Below are 23,321 nucleotides of genomic sequence, written 5' to 3'. Positions count from 1 at the left end.
GTTGATTTTTTTTTTTCCCCACACTTTCAAGTGTTTATGGTACATTATCAAGTCCTTTATGCTTCCTATCTGGACTACCCCAAATTCAGAAAAATTTTAAGAGCACTAATACTAAAAAAAAGAACCAGAAGGTTTTTAGATGTCAAAATGCCCTTACTTTGTCAGAGACCTGTAAAATAAGAGAGTCTGGAATTTCTTTTTTTCCCCCGAGATATCAACCTTCAGTTCTACATGAAATACTTTCTGAGACAGTATGACCAAGTATTTACTATCCTGGGGTTTCCCAAAAGGACAGAGTTAAGTGTTTTCCTAAAAGGTCACCACACAGCACTTCAAAAAGGGTAATGGGAATTTTAAGAAGCCTTTATAGAGAAAATAAAAATTCTTTAGGGACAATGTGAATAAGCACCTGCTTGCACATTTGACTGACTTTGTTGTCTAAATAGCTTCTTCCTCCTGCCAACTTTCTACCCATCCATGCTTTGGTATAAATACCATCCTTGGGCAACACTGGGGCTGCTCCCTCTGCTTCTGAACTATAAATAGTCATCTTTTTAGTATCAGCTGGATAGATACCGTCTGTTCAATGCATGCACAGCTAATACGGAGAGCTCCAGCTGCCCAAGCCACACGCATGTCTGTTGACATCACCTATGAGGAAATTCCAACCACAACACAAGGTGATTTCCTTAAACTAGGTTAGGTGAATGAACGAGGCAGGAAACAAGTGTTCGTCGAGTCCTCAATTACAAACACACTGTCACAAGGACAGGCAAGCAAAATAGCTTTTATTCTTCTGCTCCACGATTACGCTTCAAGCTTGCGTAGAGAGGCAGGATGCAGCATGTCTCATAACTGCTGTGAGCAAGAGAGGGAGCAGCCCAAGGGAGCAGCCCCAGTGTTGCCCAAGGCTATCCACTCAAGGTGGCTAAGTGCACAGGAGCCACCTTCAGTTACCAACTCCTGTCACCTCCCTCTGCAGTGAGAGAGGAGAGAACTAACCTATATTAAAATGTATTGTAGACGGGAAGAAAGAAGGAAAGAGTTTGCAAATTATCTGCTTCCCTCAATAACTGCACAAACTACTGGTATAGAACTGAGGCATGGAAATTAGTGCACATAGGGGTAAGGTGAAAACCAGCAGCAGTGCTCGTTTATACCAGCTCAAGCTCATCAGGAAAGTATGGCACATCTCAGTGTGCTTCAGTAACTCCAAAGGATCATACTCAAGGCAAACCAAGGAAACGCTGCCAACAGTGTTGGCTTCTACAACATTCAAAAAATGAAATATGAATGATGTTCAAGTACATGGCTCTACACACCGGGTGATACTTCCATAAAGAATGGGTGCTGTAACCACAGGATCAGGTGTGGTGTACATCCACAGAAGTTTACCAGCAGGATGACTGGCAGAGATTAAACAGAATACAGACAACAAAGCAATTAAAGTATGCTTAAATTTCATATTATAGTTTCTTTGCATATGGGCTATATTACCGTACATTGGACAATCTGAAAATAACTCATTTTCACATTTATCTCATGTTCCAGAAGGTAAAAACACATTTCTTCCAACTGATATCTACAGTAGAACACTTTTGGACTTGGATGAACAGTTCCAGAATAACAGCTACTTAGACATCTCAAGCGTGTCTTTGCAAAGGAATAAAACCTATGAAAAGTTTTACCCATGAAAAGTTATAACCTTGTATTTAGGTTTTGTGACAGGCATTTGAACTGGTACCTTAATACTTCTCTGCCTGGTGAAAATCAACAAAACTCATAATAAAAATGTCCCTTCGAGTAACATCTTGGTCTTACCAAAGAAACAAAAGCAAAGACTTCATCCCACTGGATCTCCTTAAAAATCAGTGTAATTTCAGCCAGCAACATGACTCTTGACACAGCTAATAAGTTTTGACAAATTGGGCAAGTTGTTTTTAGTCAGCAATCAACAGCCATTTGGGGTGCTGTAACTGCTCAATGGTCTCTTCTGGGAACTGGCTACTGCTCTAGCACCACTCTACAGAAAAGGAACACTGATGCTACTATATCCTGCTCAAATATAAAAGGCTTTTGAAATCAGGCTGCATATGCAAAAAAACCTCAAGGTATGTGGGGAAAATGTTTTCTAGTGTTCACACAGAACTTGATAGGCTTTCCTCAATTACAAACATTATTTCATGAATGCAAAAACAAACAAACAAACAACCCCCCCCCCCAAAAAAAAGGGGACTAAATTAGCATCATAGTCTAAATTGTATTACTATGCCCTAATTCTCATTCCACAAAATGGTAAACAGGCTATGATTACATTATACCACACTCAATTCACTTGGTGCCCTAGAAATAGAGTACTGAGTGTGACAGCACCTTACAATTGCTGTATCTGGGATGCACTGACAGTCAGGACACTGGAATCTAAGCAGACAAGTAAGCAGGAAAGTAAACAAACAGAAGGAAACAGCACAAAGGTGTCCAAATAAGGGAAATTTTAAAACAAAACAAACTGGAGTTTTCTTTCTGATTTCTCTCAGACACCTATTCTTCTGGTATATTTTTTATAGCTAAAAAAGAAGCAAAACTGCCTCTTCTCATCAGTTAAACTGCATAAACTACATCATGGGTAAAGAACAAAACGAGAGCAAAAAGCTGTAAATACTTCAAGAATGGTCACATCTGCTTTGATTAAAAACTATTACATTTTTCAAAATAACTAACTTCTAAAATATTTAACGAAAGAAGTTACCAATGCTTTACTTAATTGGGTTGAAAGGTATTTAGAAATGATATACAAAGAAGGCCTATAAAAGCAATTACTAGGGTAGACAGAAAATGATTCATATGGTTCTGAACAGAATCACAGGGGCTAGAAGGGACCTCTGGAGATCACCCAGTCCAACCCGCTGCTAAAGCAGGTTCCCTACAGTAGGTTACACAGGAAAGCATCCAGGCAGGTTTTGAGTATCTCTGGAGAAGGGACTCCCCAGTCTCTCTGGGCCGTCTGTTTCAGAGCTCTGTTACCCTCAAAATAAAGAATTTTTTTCCGTTTACAATTTCCTATGTTTCAGTTTGTGCCCTCTGCCCTTTGTCCTGTCACTGGTCACCACTAAAAAGAGCCTACTACTAAGTAAACTAGTTGTGATTGCTTGTAATTGTAATGATAATTTACCTTAGCTATTCAAAAGTTTGGAAATCTCAAAATTTAGGGTTTTACACAGAACCTGTTTTTGCTGCGTTACAACTAGATGCAATTTTATAGATCTGGATATACTTCTCAGTACAACAACTTTCATCTGGTTTTGTCACTAAGATGTACAACAACATGTTGTAGCCTTCAGGCAGTTTTTAAGATGGCTTTCATTTTCTTAAACATTACCTATGAAACGGATGCGCACACACGGTCAGCCACTGCAGGCTTACCCTTTGTCACTGGGGGTGAACTTCACTTTAGGATGCAACTCATCTGGACTTCTCTGGGACAAGAAAAGTCTTGTCCTACTTACCAGTCATTAGTCTACAGGCTGGAAAAGACCCTGAAGTACTAGCAACACTGCAGACACCTAAATTTAGTCAACAGAATGCCCTTACAGTTGCACGTTGTTTGTGTAGCCTGTGCATATTAACTGCCAGGAGAAAAACCAGATCTCTATCTAATTAATAAATACTAGTCTTTCATCAATACAATGTTGTTTTTATGAAAATCAAACATGATGTTTTCTAGTTTGCATGATGAATTCACAGAAGTTTTCATTAAAACATACAAATAAAAAAGCTGTCATGCCTGTGCACTGAAGAAGATTTAAGCTGTGACCTAACTCAGACTAAAAAACAAAACTGAAACGTAGATTTAAAAGAGTTTACTATTCATCCTTATTTATTTATTTATCATATTTTTAAAGCATTAACTTGAATATGTAAATGCTTAACAGACAGGAAACAAAAGGCAAGATTTCATCACAGTGACAAGTGCAATCCCTCAGAGATCTGGATCAAGGCCTTTACTTTCCCCATGTTCACAGACGATGTAGAAAAGGGGAAAATCAGAAATTACGTGTGCTAGCAGAACACTGTATAAATCCATTCAACACTGCAGCATGCAGTTCTCATCTCCTTCCCTCTGACACATAACTCACCTCAGTCCCTAGGAACTGGAAAACAGAAAGAAAAGAATAATTAAACCTATGGAACAGATCCCTAATCCTATCCCTGATGATAAATATGGGTGATTAGGAAAGGTCTATAGAAATCAGGGAGGCTGTTGAGAAGGTGATTATGGAGGATTCACTCATTATCTCTTCCAGTAATAGAAATAAAGGGCTATCAGATGAAATTAGCAGGTACGACACTCAAAACAAAGGGAGGCACTCCTTCCCACATCAGGTAAGCAAGCTGAGTGGCATTCTTTTGCAGCAAGTTACAGAGACCAAAAATGTATGTGAAATGAATACATGATTAGATCTGAAGAGGAAAAAAAAAAAAATCCATTAAGGTTATAAAACACAAGGTTAAAGATCACTGGAGGCTGTGAACACTCACCACAAAAGCTCTCTAAGTTTACCCTGATCTCATACATTTCCCCAGGCTTGCCAGTATTGAACTGTTTGGAGGTACAATATGAGCCTAGGAATGATCTGAATTACAAACGTCTCAAGATCTTTTAATATCCTGGAAACCTCATTCTTTGAACATATGGAAATGGAATATTGAATGTGGTACACTTCAGGAAGTAAATCTAAATAAAGCAAAGTGACATAAAAAGAAAGTGATAACACAAGAGAAACTTCAAAGTCTTACACCAGTTCTGTTCCCCCAAACATTTTCAAACTAACTTTTTCAGTCAAAGACAAAACAGGCCCACGAGGAAAACAAAGATATATTGAGCGAATAATTAGAAAACTCTTAAAAACCACAAAGCAGCAACTCTTAATTAATTTAAATCCACTGATTTGTAGGCCAGTACAAACACTTTCAATTGAGAAATTACAGAGTTAAAAAGTGATTTATGGCACATATAAACCTAGTTCCCTGGTCCTCCTTCTGTAGGTCCCAGAGTCCAGAAACCTCCTGTAAATCTAAAAGATTATAAAACCAAACATAACAGCTACTGTAAGGAAAAATCCACAACACAGTAATACAGAATTGCATATTTTCTTTAGACATCTCAGTCTTTTTGTGACCTGTAAGGTGAATGAAGTACATCACAACACAGTCAGTGAAGGGTATACAACAAGTCGCCTACATGCTAAACAAATCAGGCTCTGCCAGGTAATCCTGACAAGGCTTTAAATGCCTCTGATTTTACTCTCATAAAGTGCTATAGACTTAAAGTGTCTTCAGAGACACAATAGGTGCAGTATTTCACTGCATGAATTCACACTACTCCCTCAGTGATGATACTGATGTTTATGCTGAGCTGTAAGTGTTTATGTCCTTCACATTCATGTAATTTATATTTTGGAGAGACTCAAATCTTCATAGCATGCAAGACATCTAATTAGAGGGACTGTTTCACAGATTCCTAACTTCCCATTTGCAAATACAAAACAACTCTTCAGCAATTTCAGAACTGCTTAAATGGAAAATTACTGTAGTACTTGTTTCCAGCTGTTAAGCTCCATTAAAAATGACCTGAGCCAAATGTCCCATCCAGCTATCCACACACTAAAACTAGCAGGTGTTTAACAGACCACCAGCAGTCAATAAAAATACAGATGAAGATTATCTTCATCAGCCTCATGCAAGTCCCTTGAGAAACACATGCTATTTCAAATAACATTCAAATAAATAAGTAGGTAAAATATGAGATGCAAAATTTTTAAACTTCTTGGATAAAAATGAGGTGTAGGAACAAAAGCTTTAATGAATACAAACAATAAAATGATAGAATCATAGAATATCCCCAGTTGGAAGGAACCCATAGTCATTTTCACGTGTAGCTCAGAAAGCAGAACAGTGTACATCTTGTTTTTTCCATCATTACTCTCCACTGTGTACCTATTCTACCAGCAGATGAGTTCAGACTCCAAAGCTTTAATAACTTGGTATCCTGACAAATCTTAAATTAGGGACAAGGAAGGCAACAGATAGGCTATCTTCTCCTCACATGTTTGAGCTGACAGGAGAGAAACCTATATATCTTAACTCACACACTTTGCGAGATTCCTACTTCTTTTAAATTTGGACTTCTGACATTTGATGCTGCCAGTTATGCCAGCTTCAAACAGCTAATGAACTCAAAATCTGCCTTCCAAAAAGGCTAATATTGAGAAAGCCAATGGAAGAGCTTAGATTAGGTAGATGCTGCTGAAATAAATGGAGCAAGACATATTAGAATCACTAAGGAGTAAAAACACTTTAGGAAATAAAATTAAATGAATAAAATAAAGCACAATTGCAATGAAAGCCACACACTATGCTCTCAACTGCCTCATCCCAAGGTACTGAAAGCATGCACATGGAATTGAGGAGTCTGGACAAGCTCATTTTCTTTCCTCTTCAAGCCACAGATCTGGATGGTAGAAGGTGCTTTTGCAAGGAAAACAAGTTGTTGGTTTTTTTTTTGCAGTAGAAGCGTTTTCTTTCTTTGGTGCTTTATTTATTTTTCATGTTTCCTTTTTACTGACTGTGGTTCATGTAAATGTAAAATGTCCCCCGGCACCCCCTGTCAGGAATTTTACCATTTGCAGGTTGCAAATCACAATTAATTTCTGTCTCCTCTGGGAAGAATCCTGCAGACAGGCTGCACTTAGTGAATGAAATCCCTTCGCACTTCTCCCAGGAGAACCATGCCTGTCTAGATTGCAGCTGATAACCAGCATGATCCAGATTGTACCATCAGCACAGAAACTGCTGTTATGAAACCCTCCCTTTTACAAAAATTAATGAACCTTACAACTGCTACACAGATCTATACTTCCTCATGCAGCAGTAAGGGAAGCAGCTGAGCTACTTGCATTAAAAAAAAAAAAAGTCTAAGAAAACAAAAATCAGTGAATGGCTCTTCTTTGGCATCTTTCTTTTAAAAGCAGCAACAATATTACTTTGCTCTTCTGTGAAAGTTACAACACTGACACCAAATCGACCAGCAGCTGTTGAATCATATTTTTCAGATTCAACTAAAAAAACAACAAAACATCACACACATCATGCAAATATCTCTCCCATTTTCACAATACAGTTCTTCTTTTCGGATTATTTTTCCTTTCTTTCCTTCCTTCTTTTTCCCACCTTGCATCAACTGCAACTGCAAAAATTACCCAGGCCAAGCAGAGACACAGCATTATTTTAGATCTTGCAAAGAAAAATACAGAGAACCAAGTGACAAAGCAAAACGCATGAGCATCACCATTCAGTTCTCTTTCAACAGACTGGAATTTCAACTATTTTCCTTTGACTATAGCTCAACAACTTGAAACACAAGTGGAAAATGACTAATATCATGTGTTTTAGCTTTTCTTTTCAGCAAGTGCTTTAGGTACAGAGACTGCTTCTAAAGAAGCTGTCAGCTGGATGCATGGAGGTCTCCTGCTCTTTGGGTGGCCAGTGAATGGCAAGTAGCCCAGCACCCAGCAGAACCCAGGCAGCAATGCACTGCTCTTGGCTACAAGGCAGTGCTGCCTGGAGACTTCCCTGGAGGAGCTGAGCCCAATCACCCCCTCCCTGAGTTTTACTGAGAAGTTTCTAGGAAGTGCTTAGTCAACTCACTTTAATAATATAAGCTCAATAATGAATAATACTATGAATAATGTATTCACAGTATTTAAGAACTATTTTATAGAGATCAAATGTCACTGACTTAATATAGAAACATGCAGGAAAGAAGACAAAAAGGCAATTTAGAAATTGGCCTGCAGACTTTCAATACCCCGGAGTGTCTGACTGCTCTGTGATTCTTTAACGCCCTTCTTTTCCTCCTTCACCTTTTTCTTTTCTTAAGGCAAAAGAAAGAAAGATACACAGAACACTGTAAGAGAGACAACTCAGAAAAACTGTAGCTTCATTCCTGCATACTCTTTACTGACTTGAGTTGTTAAACAAAGAGAATGTTTCTACCAAGAGCCCCAAAGTATCTGCAAATAATTGGACAGTTTCGCTGGTGTCTCTCCCTTCAGCTTCGTATAAGATTTTACAAACATCAGTTGACTCTAATTTTCCTTGAAGGAAGGGATAATTTCCATGTAGATGTTATTATCCCAGTAAGATTGGCTTCAGAATAATTTGTATCAGGTTTCGTCATTCATACAAAAGAGCCTAAGTGCCATCTCACACAGAAATTAGTAAAGCTCCTCCTCTTCTGCCAAAAAGAAGTGGTTTTATTACAACACTGGGGAAGGAAAAGAAAAAGGAGGGAGGGGGGATAATTTTTGTTTAGTAACTAAATATTTGAAAGAACAACATATCCTAAAGATTGTGTAACTATTCTTCCTTAATTGCAAAGTTAGATTACTCTTTAGAGTAAGAAAACTGAAGTCAAATCATATAGAAATAAAAAAGAAACATCTTTGCAGTTTAACAGCTGAACAGTCCAAAAGGAAAAAAACTTAAGCTAAACAGAGCCAGGACAGAATTCATTTTCACACAGAAGTAACCCTCTATTTTAATACCTTCCTCTGTAACAGAAATGGACTTCAGGATCCCCAGCACTCTTTTTCTTTCTTTTCTTTTTACTTACCCAGCATCACCATCTACAAAATGCACAGAACCACAATGGAGTCAAATTCTGTGCTTTCAGAACATATATATTACAGAAGCATTTCAAATAGTGACAGAAAAAAAAAAAAATCCAACTAATTGTAAAAGAAATACCTCCTCTCCCATTGTGAAGCCCAGCTGCCTTTCAGCAGCTCAGTGTATCCAAGAAGAGCACTGGAGTCCTGCCCCTTCCTTGCATGAGCTCAGCCCAGCAAGGGTGGGAGCCCAGCCCTAGCACTGACTCACTCTTTGAGCCATCCCAGGGAAACAAAAGTTCCACTTGTTTATTTCACAGGAAATCTGGAGCTTTTCCTACCCTCTGCTCACACTTGAGTTAGAAGTTTCCTCTCCAGGTTTCATGAGACTGATAGCTGGGAAAGGTAACATGAAAAGAGGATGTATGGACTTCTTGTGAACAGTCCAGAAAATAAATCTTGCAAATAACTTCAGGAAAATGAGCTTCTGACAAATTCTGAATGTACATGTTTCTCTATATTGGGGGGGGGGGGGGGACAGGTAGGGAATGGTTGAAATCCTATTTAGGCTTTTCTGACAGGTGTTGTCTTTTAAAGGAAGATGATCAAGAAACTAAAACACTTATTAAGATTATGCTCTTTTCCATGAAAGTCTTTTAAATCCTTAATACTTCCTCCTCACAAGCATTCAAACCTAAAATGAACGTAAAAGAACAGGGAAGGATACCAACCACATCACGAGCTGCTCAGATAATTTGGAAGAAATTAAATATTTATATTTAAGCAAGCCTCAACATACTACACACTCATGCTTCCTTTTTACCTTAAAAACCATTCAGTAATCTTCAGAAAAATACTGATGCATTTATAAACAAGCGCATCTGCAATGTGCAAACATACATACGCTCTACACATTCCACAAACACACACCCATTCTCTAAAAAGACAGTATAATGGGAGTGCCAAAACAACTGAGGGACAAGGAAAAGCCCACTGTACTCATACACTGAATAGATAAATCAAAAAGATGGTTCCTTCATTTTGAGAAACAGCATAAGGATGGACATGATAATCTGTGACAGTATGTAGATTTTAAAGAGGAGACCATTAAATGGTTTAATGTGGTGCCCACAAAAAAGAACAAGAAAAAAAATGTAATTTGTAGAGCTGGGATATATATAGCATAATCTGTTAATATAGAGCAATATTAGAACTTAGGCTGGATATACAACTTTCTCTACAAGATGCCTTTTAAAAAGAAAAAAAAAGTGAGACATCCTGTGGGGATTTGATATGTGCATTTGATCCTAGCCTGGTTGAAAGGATTAGATTAAACTGAAGGAAATTAAAATTACCTGAGTAGAACTACCACTGCAAATACACATCGCTGGGAAAAAAAAAAAAAAAAAAAAAGGCAGGATATTTTAAAGATAGGGAAAGACCAAAATGATTGGTTACAAGAAAGGCAACATCTCTTGCAGTGCACCCTATATGCCAGCACTGTGCTACAAAACAGGTTCAGAAATTACTCAGAGAAAAGTCTGAATGCCTCATGAGCCAGCCTACCACCTCCTGAAGTTATCTGTTTTCCAATTACAAATTAAAGTTGTATTACAATACATCATTATCAGCTCAAGAAGACACACACAAAAAGATATTTATGTTTAGAGAGAAGAATAATCCATAATACATTTTTAAGATTTATATATATATTTGCGTATATATAAATAAATGCATGATCAAGTATGACCTTTTAAAAATAAGTCTTGATTACTGAAAATTAAAAAAGGAAACCATTTAAGCAGAAATCCACAAACTAATGAGTCTAAGTAGACAGCAAAAGATGAGTGTATATATTTTACTTTCAGTAATGTTACAGGTTATAGACAATCTGGTACACATTCATAAATATTTTCAATACCTCAGCAAACATGGATGTCATTTACATAATTTCTGAATTCTGATTGGTTATTTCATTTTTTTTTGCAGTATTTGTTCTTTAACATTTAAAGTACATCAATGCTAATAAGATTAAATGTCGAAGTTTAAAAACTTAACTACTCAGATGCAGCAATTAAAAATCAAAGTTACTTTATCAGACACAAGCCATGTGAAGCAAGAAAACAACTTCATTTTACCTAGAAATATGACGACACTGTTTAAAAAATTATTTATTCCTAAAGTCTTGATTAGACACTTGAAATGTTTTGTATCAATTTGGATCAGTTAGATTTTACTTGGGTAGATTTTAGAATTCTTATTAGACAGTTCAATCTGTAAACTGAAGCCCAACAGCTGCACGTCAGTATCATTACTTCCTTGAGCATTTTCTCTGTACTGAAGCTGAAATTCAGACTTTGTCTCCATCAAATATCTCTGGACCTCAGCAAACCAGCTTTGTTTTAAACTATTAAATCACAGCGGTTTTGTTGGTTTTTGGAGGATTTTTTTTATGATTCTTCTTTTGAAATGTTTGTGGGAATACAAAGCTTGGGAACGATAAGATTTAATGGAAAATGAGACCTTTCCTGTGATTTAGGAAACTGCTGGTCATCAGCATACAATTGTGTTCACAGCAATGTAGAAAGCATATACTTTTACTCTGTCTCTATTACGAAATAGAATTGCAACAGCTTAAACCTATGCATCCTGTTTTCCCAGAGAATCCTAAGATTTCCTAATCAAAACCATTCCTGAAAAATCAGGAGTGCTGCCTGCCAGCGCCTCTAAGGGAGCTCCCTCTGGCAGAAGCCCAGAACTCTCCCTGGGAGAACAGAACATAATCTCCGTGTCAGCTTTAGGAGCAACTTCCAGTACTAGCAATACTTTTATACTACTCTACTTCTATTTTTAGCTGCTACTCAAGTTAGACCATAAGTTGAAAACAGTTTTCATGTGTATGTTGGATGCATTCATTACATACGGACAAATCCTTTCTGTCTAAAGGCCACTGTGGTTTTGTGGCACAGACAACAGCTATCTTGCATTAATCTATGGTCCAGAAGATGCTTTATTTAAAACAAATTCTTTAAAAAGTCACAAGAAGCACAAAATACTGTGTAGCTAACTTCCTCTGCCAAAAACTGCTTCTGCAGGCTGGTGGGAAAGCTGAACTCTGCCACCAGTATCTGGTAACTGTTGAGCAGTATGAACATTCTCCAAACCAATGTGAGAAAGCACAAAAGCAAAGCTAGCCCAGAAATGCCAGGCATGTATGTACAGAAGGCCAGGAGACACTATTCACTCAAGTATCATAGTTTGGTGATTCAGCGGAGACTCACTGCCAGCCAGTGTTATCAGATTGGTTCTTCCCTTTAAACACAATTTTCCATTTCCTTTTCCATTCCCTTGTACCGAGTACTGTCACAGTCAGCCTCCCCAAGAGGCACACTGCTTTCCGACTACCCCTCAGTTCAAGAACTGGCCACCTACCCTCCCTTCTTATTGCTTATTGAATAGTTTACTCTTGGAAGGCTAATGATATTCCAGAGAGCTTAAGTATACCATCCACAGTGCTCCACAAACATCATTTTCCATTTGCTATTTCTGCATAATGAAATAAACAGAAATTGTGCTTCCACACAGAGCTCACAGAATGAGGGGTCACACTGCTGGTGGAGGAACAAGGTCTGGCCGTGGGCAGCTGAACTCTTGGGCCAGCTGCCAGAGAGGCTGGGGCCTTCTCACCTTGTGGCTCACAAGACGTCACTGAACTAAGTGGTTAGGGCAGGGGTGCCAAACTACACAGACAGCAACTTCAAAGCTCAACACAAACACTGCTCAAACAGCTGAATGCTTCCCCTGTTCCTACATAGAGTCTGACACGCTGCTGATGCTTGCTGTGACTGCTGCCATCTCCATTGGCTGTTTCCAAAAAAACGAACGCCAGAAACCTGTGCTTTCAAGTGCAAACTGCTACACACACTTAATATTCACACTGCACACTCTCTGCCTCAGCAGGAGTTTTTACTAGTGTTCATATTCACTATGGGTGCCATCGCTCACATTCATTTGTTAATTATCTCAGGATTTTGACCACTGGCTTCCACATCTTTGTGACCAGCACATGCAGTGGGCGCAAGCCTTGTACCCCGGAGATCAGGCACAACATAGGCCAAGCAAGGCCTCCAACTTGCATCTCTCAAACCTTCTGTTTTTAAGTGACAACTGAAAGTTAAAGGTTTTGTACAAGCAGCAAGGCAGGAATTGACATAGCAAGTGTGGAAAAGATGTGTCCAAAAAAACCTCACTATCCCAGACTCTGAGTCCTTAGGCCACGGCCTCAAAATAGAAACCCAGGTCTTACAGACACCCTGAATTTACAGCTTTCTGTCTTATCACAGAGGACAGGTAGATTCAGTAATTGGCATCAGTTCCTAGCCCTTTTAGCTGTTGTGTCTTCTTTCATTATTTCTTCTCTATTTCCTCTCTCCTCAGTATACTAAATACATGCAGAAATAAAAATTGCTAGGTAGTGTCTTGCCGTGAGAAGGATCCCTAATGAGCAGTTAACTACTTGCTGGATCTAGAGCCACGACAGCCTTCCCTTTATATTATGCCATGATGGTGGCTGCAATATTGCCCGGTTTGCTGGTTGGATATAATTTACATTCAGTTCCTTCAAGCACTAACGTGACCTCACTAAATGCTGCTAATGAAATCCAGCTATGCTCAAATTCACCAGCGCTAGCTCACTATGGAGATCTAAACCAAAGAAAAGGCAACATGAATATGACATGAATATATCTCAAATGGAAAATGCAAAAGATTCTCTCAACAGTCTCTTCATAAGCAAGGACATTTCCAGAGAAAGATTAAAAAAAAAAAAAAAAAAAAAGGCTTCCTAATTTATATTTACCTATTTTGGCCTCTAGTTCTTTCAGCTGAGATTTTAGCTCACTAACCAACCTGACACAGTTAACTCAGACAGAGGAATGTATCGGTTGAATTAATTTTCCTATACTTCTAGGGATTTATTTTTAGATACAGGAGAGGAAAATGTGATAGCTTATTGGAACAATGGTAGCATATATAGAATGTACTGGAAGAAAGTGCAACCTAGAAACACAAGTTTTAGACAATCTACTACAAAATAAAGAAGAAAAAAAGAAGTAAACAAACACGTGTAAATGTCTTGGAATTGCACAAGCAGAAAGAGGAAATGGGAGCTTTTATTTGTCTATAAGACTTTAATGTTTTAACTCTAATGTAGTGTAATGTAACACCACCTTTTCTAAGGAGACACAACATGCCTATAAGCACAGTGTACTTCTTTCAGAAATTCAGGTCAGCAAACTACAGTTTCAGTCATATGTAGCACAGTCAATTAACTCCCTTACACCTATCATTAATGGGAATTTGACAGAGCCAAGCCTCAGAAATCTGATTCTACTTTGACTGGAAAACAAATACAGCCAGTGGTTGATTCATCAATGCAAACAGAAAAGAAACCTACACAGCAAAAGTGTTTGATTCCGTAAAAACACAAAAGAACAGCTTTGATGGCTCATGTTAAACTACCACAACTGCATCATAAATTTCCCTAGGATAATGTTTTTGTGATTTTTAGAACAAAGAACAGCTAGGCAATGAATTCTGCATACCAATAAAATCAATGGGCTTCCACACAATTCCTAAATTTTGTCCTTAGAGAGTTTACTGATGACCCTAGAAGACAAGGGTCACTCTGTTCTATGTTGTTAGCACTGGGCTAACACTTGGAGCACAACAACCTGACTGAGCATTTACAACAAGGCCTAATGGAATCTCTTCTTGCTCTGCTGGCAGCAATCCTTTCTGTCCTCATACTCCTGCCAATATTTGTGTAAAAGCCTTCCCAACTTAACACAACAATAATTCATATCACCCTAGTGTGAAATATGATCTAAACTTATGGTTCATAACATAGAAAAACATGACAGAATAGAATGTAATAATGCCAACAAAATGAGACCAAGACATGTATTCTGTAAATGGAACCAACATCTTCTATGGGAATTACCTTGTTATAAATAATCCCATATTATAAAATCCTTACTATAATTTCCCGGTACTTAAAAAAATCCAACAGTTGTTAGGAAATATTTTAAATCAAAAAGATTAGAGTATCACTACAGACATACAAAATGTTCCATCAAAAATAATATAGAGAAGAATCACTACAAAGAATGTGAAGATCTTCACACTCCAGAAAATTTGAAAAAATGAAGAAATTGAGAAAAATGTTGTTTCTGACTCTTATAAAGATTACAAATTATTGGAAAACTGAGGCTACTTCTTGCAAATGAGCAAGATACATACCAGGACAAAAATCCCTTTAAACACTACATTCAAAACTCTGCATCATGAATCACAGCATTTTCGACCCCCATATGCAGAGCTCTTGTGCCAAATATGACCTTTCTTGGTATTATAAACAAGGTGGGATTCTCTCTCTTGGCAATCATTAAATAGCAAAGGACACTGAAGTGACAAGGGAGGAATTTCTTGCAGCCAGAAGTATTTAGGGAAGTTAATATTTCACAGTTAGAATCTAGTATTTTGTCAGTGAATCAGGTGTTGGTGCTCTGAGTAGGCAAAGACAACAGTTCTCAAGCCTCTCAACAACCCAGTTCAAAGGTTAACCAACCTGACCCTACCCAGGAAAAAGAACAACAGCAGCAATATCTTTCTTTTACTTATCTTTTACTTGAATATGAATAACAAATTGTACTTACAAAGATGAAGATATTATTTTCCACTAGCCATGCCAACTTTAGGAGAAATCTAAAGACACAGGAAGGAATGTCTATGGGTAGGATAAAAAAATTTAGAAATTTTCTGAATACTCTAGGTTCAATTTTTGTCTGGGCAATGAACCTATAGACTTACACAGCTCATCTGGCCCCAGGAGAAACAAAGGTAAGATTTCTCATTTTAATAAAGTAGAGCAATTTCCCTTCAGTGAACAAAGGGAACTTTGTAAGTATTTTGTGAGCACTTCATATTATAACAATGGAGTCCAGAGTTTAAGGGGCATGTAGAGTAAACCTTAAAAATATATTTTCCCTTTTATTATCTCCTTTAGATAAAGATTAGGAGATTTTAAAAGCACCTTTTAAATTAACAAACCAGTTCTTAATGGAGATATTTAGCTATTCTCCAAAATGTCCTTTTTAGAAAGCCAATGACACAATGACTGTATTTCCTGTTTAGTTTATGTAACAACTTCTAATTTATTTTAATTAGTTCACATTTACTTTTACTACCACATAGGTGGTAGCGCAGACACAAGAAATAATTCATGTGTCATAATAAACAGAGCCTTATCATTTGAAAGTTCCATTCTGCCTGTATGTGATTTGAGAGAATTAGGTTTTGAGCAACACCTGAATTCTGTCTACAGTCACCTTACAAGTGAATGTTTCTGTTGCACACTAATAATAAATACCATTAGCATGTAAATTCTAATTTTAGGAGATTGTCTGCAAATTTCCTTTACATAGCTACAAGAAGGAAATTAAGAGCTTAAAACTCATGTCAAGCATTATTAAAATAGAATGCTACAGAAAATAAAAATATTAAAATATGTAGCTGCAGAACTTTTTGTCCTGAGTCCAGACAAAAGAATTAAGTACAGCCAAGTATGTAGTAATATGAAGTCCATCTGCTTTCAAGCGCATTGTATACAAAAAGGAATTTTTCTTATATGGGACTTGCATGAACAAGATCTCAGGCAGCTATCTAATTATGAAAACAAATATATCCCAAAAAGAGGTTAAAAAAAAAAAAAAAAAAAGAAGAAATTAAAGAAGAAATTTGTTACTGAGTACTGAGTTCTGAGTACGTTCTCCTGAAAAATTATTTCAGCATCCTCACAAAACTCTCATAAAGACCATTCTCACTTTAACTACCGGAGATTACCAGGGTCACAAATAAACACACTGAAAAAAGACACAACAATGGCTCCATGCAGACCTGACCTCATCGCCTCTCCACCTCTATCCCTGAAACTGGCAGAAGGCTCCTTAGCCAGCACTCTATGAGCACTACCAGGCCTGGCCTACTGCTATCTTGTTTCCCAGGTGGACTTCTTTGATAAGATGCCTTTTAAACATAGCTCAGCTGCTTCTACTTCTTCGCATTAACTAGCTCTGTGCAAGAGTTAGTAAGTCCACCTAGAAACACAAAGTAGAGAACCGCCAGGCTTTGAAGAAGTCAGCAATGGACTTCTAGGGAATCTAGGTTTTTCCCTTAGATTACCCAGGCTCTTCACTATATAGAATCCAAATTGCAGTCTACTCTAAAATATTTACCAGTTATCTTGTAGTGTTACTAACTTCAGAAATTTCAACCATGCTTCTGCTTGACCTCCCTTTCTGCTGTACTGCTATAACTTAGAAGGGAACTGGGGATAGGAGCTGTACTATAAACTAAGTTACTTACGTTATCTAGGTTAAAACCCAGAAGCTTTGAGGACTAAAAGATGTAATTCCTGAAGCATCTGGTTCTACAGACAAATGAACAAGCACAGGGCAGAATGTGAGAGGCTGCAGCATCAGGGAACAACAGCACCTGCCTAGGAGTGGAGTTTCTTAAAATCATCGTACCTCCTAACAAAATGCATCATGTAACTATGCCCATAGCAGAATTCCAGACTGTCCAAACCTCTGAACATTTCCCAGGATATTAGTACCTTTATGTCAATCCAGTTGTTCACTTCAAGAAAGGATTTGCTAAGTGGTTTTTTTTTGTTGTTTGTATTGTTACTTCCTATTGTTACACATTAGGAAAGAATGTGCTTTTCTTGCTTTATTTCCCTAATTAACACACTTTGAAATGATAAATGCATTTATTCTGAAAAAGAAAAAAACAACAACACCTTCCCTAATTATTAGAAACATCTCATTTTGATTTCTAGTCTCTCTTTATTTCTGGTTTATGCAGTGATAGTTTTTGAGGCTAGAGAACAAAGAACACTCTCTATAAAGATGGCCTGTTTCAATCTGTCAGAAAATGAAAACAAGTGTTAATCACAGGACTTCCTTTTTATGGCATGTAGAGTAAACCTTAAAAATATATTTTCCCTTTTATTATCTCCTTTAGATAAAGATTAGGAGATTTTAAAAGCACCCTTTAAATTAACAAACCAGTTCTAAATGGAGATATTTAGCTATTCTCCAAAATATCCTTTTTAGAAAGGCAATGACACAATGACTGTATTTCCTGTTTAATTTATGTAACAACTGGCAATTATTTTTTATTACAATGAAGTAATTGCAAATCTGAAAAGGCACAAGCCTCTCCAATCTTCTTGTCTAAACTTATATAAATATATGGTGTTTTTTTTTTAATGCACTCTTATTAGACAGAAGAACAATCAGAGGAATAAATCTTTAAGCTAAGTTAACAGTTCTCACAGGTGATTAACATCACTGGAACTCACCTTCTGGTATATGGCAAAGGAATAAGAACAGAAAGTAGTCCAGAGAAAGATTAAGAGTAATGACCACAGAGTTCTTGCCCACGACAGAATTTTGAATTTAAGGATGGAAGTTTCTTTAAACCAACACCAAAGAGAGAATTAAGAAATGATGTGTACCTTATCTACTGGGAGATAGTCATTTTCAACTTCTATTGACCTTGGCCGTAGCTTTATAGGTTTGTCTTTGAAGATATCTCCAAAGCCAACACCCTTGACCTTTTTGGGTTGGATTGTTGTGCCTCCATTGGCTCCTTCTGATTTTGTGCTGCCAGAGTCACCACCATCACTCTCAGAGCCTGTAGTATCTTTCAGACCTAAGAGGGATAAAAGATTGAATATTAGGTGCAAAGATGTCTGTTTTCAAAAGTGATTGTGACCAGGTCCCTCCCACCAAGCTCTGAAGGAAAACAAACAAACAATGAGAACCAAAGTAGGAAAGTTCTCTGTGCCATGCGCTCGTTTTGGAGTTTTAAAAAGCACTTCAGTTTGCCACATTGGTGTACTAGTTAGAGCTTATACCAATTCACAAAACATGCACACTTCAGCATCAGAAGTTCATTCATGAAGGCAGTCATTCCTAGAATATCAAGGTAATCCTTCTTCCTTATACACAGATTATTTGCAAGGTAATTCAATAAATAAAGAGTTAAAATCAGTTCTAGGGCAGCTATTTTATAAAGCCACTTAACACCAACAGTCAGTCAGACCAGGAGTACTGTACCTTAAAATCTGTATGACTCATATCAGGCCAATTATGCAACTGGTATCTAAAGTTACATTACCTAACAGGGAAATATAAAGCTGAAAGCTGTTTAAACAAATTTGCAATCAAATAAGCTGCATAATATGTTCCCTGCTGAGCATTAAATCTTTCTGCAGCGCAGACAGCCTCGTAAGAAAAGCACCCATGCACACAATCCTCTAGGAATATAATAAATCAAAACTGACATACTGATTTGCATTACTTCTCCCAGTGCATAGGAAAATTTATCTGTGCTTATCTGAAAATTTCCGCTGTTTGAATAGCAGAGGCCATAGATCCAATATGGTGACGTCTCAGTCCTTTACAGGATGGTGCAGTCACGTCAAAGCAGCAAGTAACCCACTGAAGTTTCCTCCAATTGAAACAGTCCCCAGAATCACTTAAACCTTCCTTTGTACACTGCAGATTGACTTAAATATGTTTCCAGGAAAAACACAGCAGTTTATGCTACTAAATTGCTAATTCTACTTAGTAATAATGATTTTCTGGGGCTTGGGTCACAGCTTTTGGTTTCACTGGTCTCCGTGCAAGAACTTTCTGCCTTTCTGGTGAGCAGTAACTTACTTTCTGGAAGACTTGTACTCCTGGCAATTCACTATTAAGGAAGATAACTGGCCAGTAAAACACATTCTTCTTCTAGGTCTACTTTATGCTTCTCAGATGAAGCACAGAATCCTTAACAAGTCCTGAGGTCTAAAGGCACAAATTCACAATCAAGGAAGCAAGGAGCTCACATGTTAAAATTGGTTTAAACAACACGGTGCTGCGAGGAGAAGAATTCAAGAATTGTGTGTTAGGACAGGAATTTTAGGAAGAATATTAAGCAGAAAAATTATCATATACTGCTCTGTTCTGAGATTTTCTATACCTAAGACATGAATGCAGAATCAGAGAAAGTTTGCATTTAGAAACAAACAAAAAGACTAAAGATGCTTTGGCTCTCTGGCCTCTTGCATAGCTGTTGTATTTACCTGTTGAATATAAACACATATTTAACATTTGATTTGTACTGTACAAGTTATTTGTTCCATAAACTGTCCAGGATTGGAATTAAAAGAATTCTTAATAATAGTAATAATAATACAGCTCTCTTTTTTAAAATATGCTGGAGTTTCAATTTCTTTGCTTGGACTTTTTAATCTTCCCATGACAGGCCTGGGCAAACACTTCAAAGCTGATTTCACAGTTTTATCATTGAAGTTAAATAGCCATCAGTAAAGTAAATGCCATCAGTAAGGTAAATTCTGTTGAATTCTCTCTTCCAGGCTCGTGAAGGTAACAATAAAAAAAAAAAAGAAAACAAGCATATACTGCAATCCAGCTCTGCACTGTGGTGGCCATAGTGACGAGGTCCTAACTTTAACAGAGCCATTCCACCACATTCTGAGCAGAAGTGCTCGGAAGTGCAGGGTTACTAATTAAGCCTGATAGCTATAAATTTCTTCAGGCAACATGGCACAGTCACCATCTTTTTCTTATTTCTGACCCTTGTTGTCACTTGGGCAGTAACAGAAGCAGGAAAATGAATAACATTTCTGAGAGTAACCCTTTCAAACACAAAATTCACAGTCATCATCATCCTATAACTGCTGAACAAAAGATCCTCTTCAGTCTGGGATAGGAAAATTATCCTCTGGCAAAGGTTCCCTCTTTCATCCTTGACAGGATTTCCTAACTAAAAAATTCAGTGGACAAAAGCAGCAGTGCAGACACCTTCTTCCGCAAGTAACTGGGTTTTAACTGATAGGATGCATGGCCTCTCTTAGTCACTCCCTGAATGGAAAACATTTCTTCAACATTATTGAAAATAGATTTTCTGCATCACTAATTTTGGGAGAAGACATAAACCTAAACCCAGACCTTGGCCAGTGGATGAAAATAAAATATTGAAGTAATTATGGAAGTTACTCAACAGGTGTCATATGGACTTTCAGATCTTTGAAGCCTGCATGAAAGAGAAATCAGAAACCTCAAGGGACTCAGAGAAAATTAGGCTTTTGTTTATGGGTCAGCATTTGTTTTTCATTACAGTGTCTCCTGTTAGCGTTCTTCTATGATGAGAAAACACATCTCGTATCGATGAGGAACCTCACCTCAGGCTTACAGCAGACTTTATTAGCATCACTCATCTGTGATAATAATTGATGATAATCCTTGAGTCATTTCATTCTCAATGAGCTTTGTCTCCATTCACAGTCCCAAAAATAAAAGTTACACAGGAGATAATATATTTTTTAGGAGGACAGAATGCACTTGAAGAGATATCTGTTCAACCTCTATTTGAGTGGTCAGATACAGAGACATCCTTCTTCAAAGTTAAAATAATACTTCCTCATGAACTGGGACAATGACATCACTTATTACTTCTTGATTCACACAAATAGAGGAGCCCCATGGACTTTCAATAAATGAATGAATAAGTAAATGAAGAATAATGGCCCTGGCTTTTCCAAGAACTAGTCTGTTCTTGTTCTTATCACTTTGTGGCTGAGGGAAAGAAGAAGAGGTGACAGCAAAGAAGGGTTATATGCAGTAAAAATTGAGAATATATTAAATAAAATGCAAACCTCCACAGTAACATGAAGCAACAATGCAGGAAATAGTCTAACATGCTCTTTCTCTTATAGACATGCTGAGGGAATCCTCTCTTTATCTTAATTCCTCTCAACGGTTACCTGAGATAGGTTACTCCATTTTACCAATTTGGAGTGAGAAGCAAAATTGAAGTCAAGGCTTTTCTTGCCTTGTAAAGGCTATTTGTTTTTACTCCACAACACAGATCCCTTCCAGTCTCTTAAAAAAATAATAATAATTTTAAAAAAGGGATTCAAGAGACTCTAAGACTGTCTTTCATCTGCAATTGGTAGAAGCGGCTACTCGGACCATTTCCTCTATAACCCTACTAGACTCTTTTCCTACTCTAAGCAAAGCAGTCTTGGCCTCCATCCCTGCTTACGTAGGGAAGAGATGTCTGAGGTTGTCCCTCCAATACACTCTATTTTTTCCCTCAGCTTTTAATGTCCTTTTTCACCACTATTGCAAACAGCACTGCAGGAGAACTGAACTGAGAAGACAGTTTCCTCAGGACTTCACATACTTCAGAACTGGATAAAAGCTACATTAAAAAATGTAGCCAGAGGCCTGACTAAACAGCAAATTTTCTAGGAAGCTGTCAACTCTCTGTCAGCATTTGGATGGCTGAGAAGCTAAGAATATAACAGCAGCGCGGTGTTAGTATACTAACATGCTTGCCATCCCCCCAGTTCTAATAGCACGAAACTTTTCCAGATCTTTGCAGTTTCTCAGGAGGCAGTTAAGTCTTTTTTGGGTGTCACTTCCCATTTCCGTCTCTATAAACAAAGATGCTCCGATTTATCATTGTCTAAACAACGTAGCACTGCAACGCAGGACTCACATCTCAGCGAGCTCCCCAAAACCTGAATGAGGGTCACATCACCAAGTTAAAATTCTCAGCAGTCAGCTGCTCTGAACTGTTGGCTGGAACTAGACAAGGGTCTCCTGGCATAAAGCTATTTAAAAACATCCAGAGCTTTGAGATTCTGTGTTGCTTCATGCTTCTCACAAATGTGAGATAATTGAGTATTCATGAAGATTAAATTCTCACAACACTGTCTGAAAGCATTTCACACTTCACACACATTTTTCCTCTATGGGCATATAAGAGATATTAGCTTTCTCAAGACATTTCAAACATACCACACTGCTGCTATGCCAGTTACAGGCCCTTCGAGAGCAACATTCTGAAATGTACCAAAACAGAGTAGCTCAAACAGGGATTAAAAAGCGACCACAACATCAGGCTTAATTCACCAACGTCCACAGAGCTGCGCTGGCATCAAACCAAGATTCTAAATCAGAAAGAGATTTGGGGATGATAAAGGGCTGTGTAAACTAAAGCTGTTAAAACAAAAATAAACAGCTGCGATAAAATTAACTCCATTCAAAGCAGGAAAAGGATTGTTTTAAAATGACTTAAAAAGGCAGGAAAAAATGCAATACATTGTGAGTTTTACAGAGCTTTCTATTTTAAGGTATTATTTACAAATTTAATTTTTGTTCTGTTTTCTGGACTGTTCTATCTACAGACATCCTATGGCACTGGGGAAAAGACAACTGTGCCGAGTGTGAGCCAATGATGCTTTGGCTCTCTGAGCTCTTCTTAGACGAGCTCTGTTAAGCCACGTAAAGGTCATCTGTTCACAGACACACACCTGAGACTACGCAAAGAATCTCCTGATTTGGTCTGGCAGTCAGAAAGAAACACTGTCAACTGTGCTTAATACAGTAAAGAAGTGCGTAAATGAAACTTATTGGGTTTTCTGCCTTTTATGGAAGGGAAGGAAGGCAAGGGGAAATGTGTTCTTTCCTTCTATTTAGAGAATGGTGGTGTGGAGCTACTGAGTGA

General features: G+C 37.7%; 1 protein-coding gene across 6 annotated transcripts in view; it reads right to left on the bottom strand.

The window, feature by feature from the left end:
* Positions 1–23,321, bottom strand: part of SH3KBP1 (SH3 domain containing kinase binding protein 1) — a 225,486-nt gene that overhangs the window by 59,435 nt on the left and 142,730 nt on the right. For all 6 annotated transcript variants that reach the window (XM_085211162.1, XM_085211170.1, XM_085211146.1 and 3 more), the window contains one exon: positions 18,250–18,446. In XM_085211162.1, the coding sequence (XP_085067288.1) occupies positions 18,250–18,446 (197 nt within the window). The remainder of the gene's footprint in view (positions 1–18,249; positions 18,447–23,321) is intronic.

Source organism: Meleagris gallopavo, chromosome 1, assembly GCF_905368555.1.
Source record: "Meleagris gallopavo chromosome 1, MGAL_WU_HG_1.1, whole genome shotgun sequence".
NCBI classification, from domain to species: domain Eukaryota; kingdom Metazoa; phylum Chordata; class Aves; order Galliformes; family Phasianidae; genus Meleagris; species Meleagris gallopavo.
The sequence above is the reverse complement of the archived record's forward strand: the minus strand, read 5'-3'. Positions and strand labels throughout refer to the sequence as shown.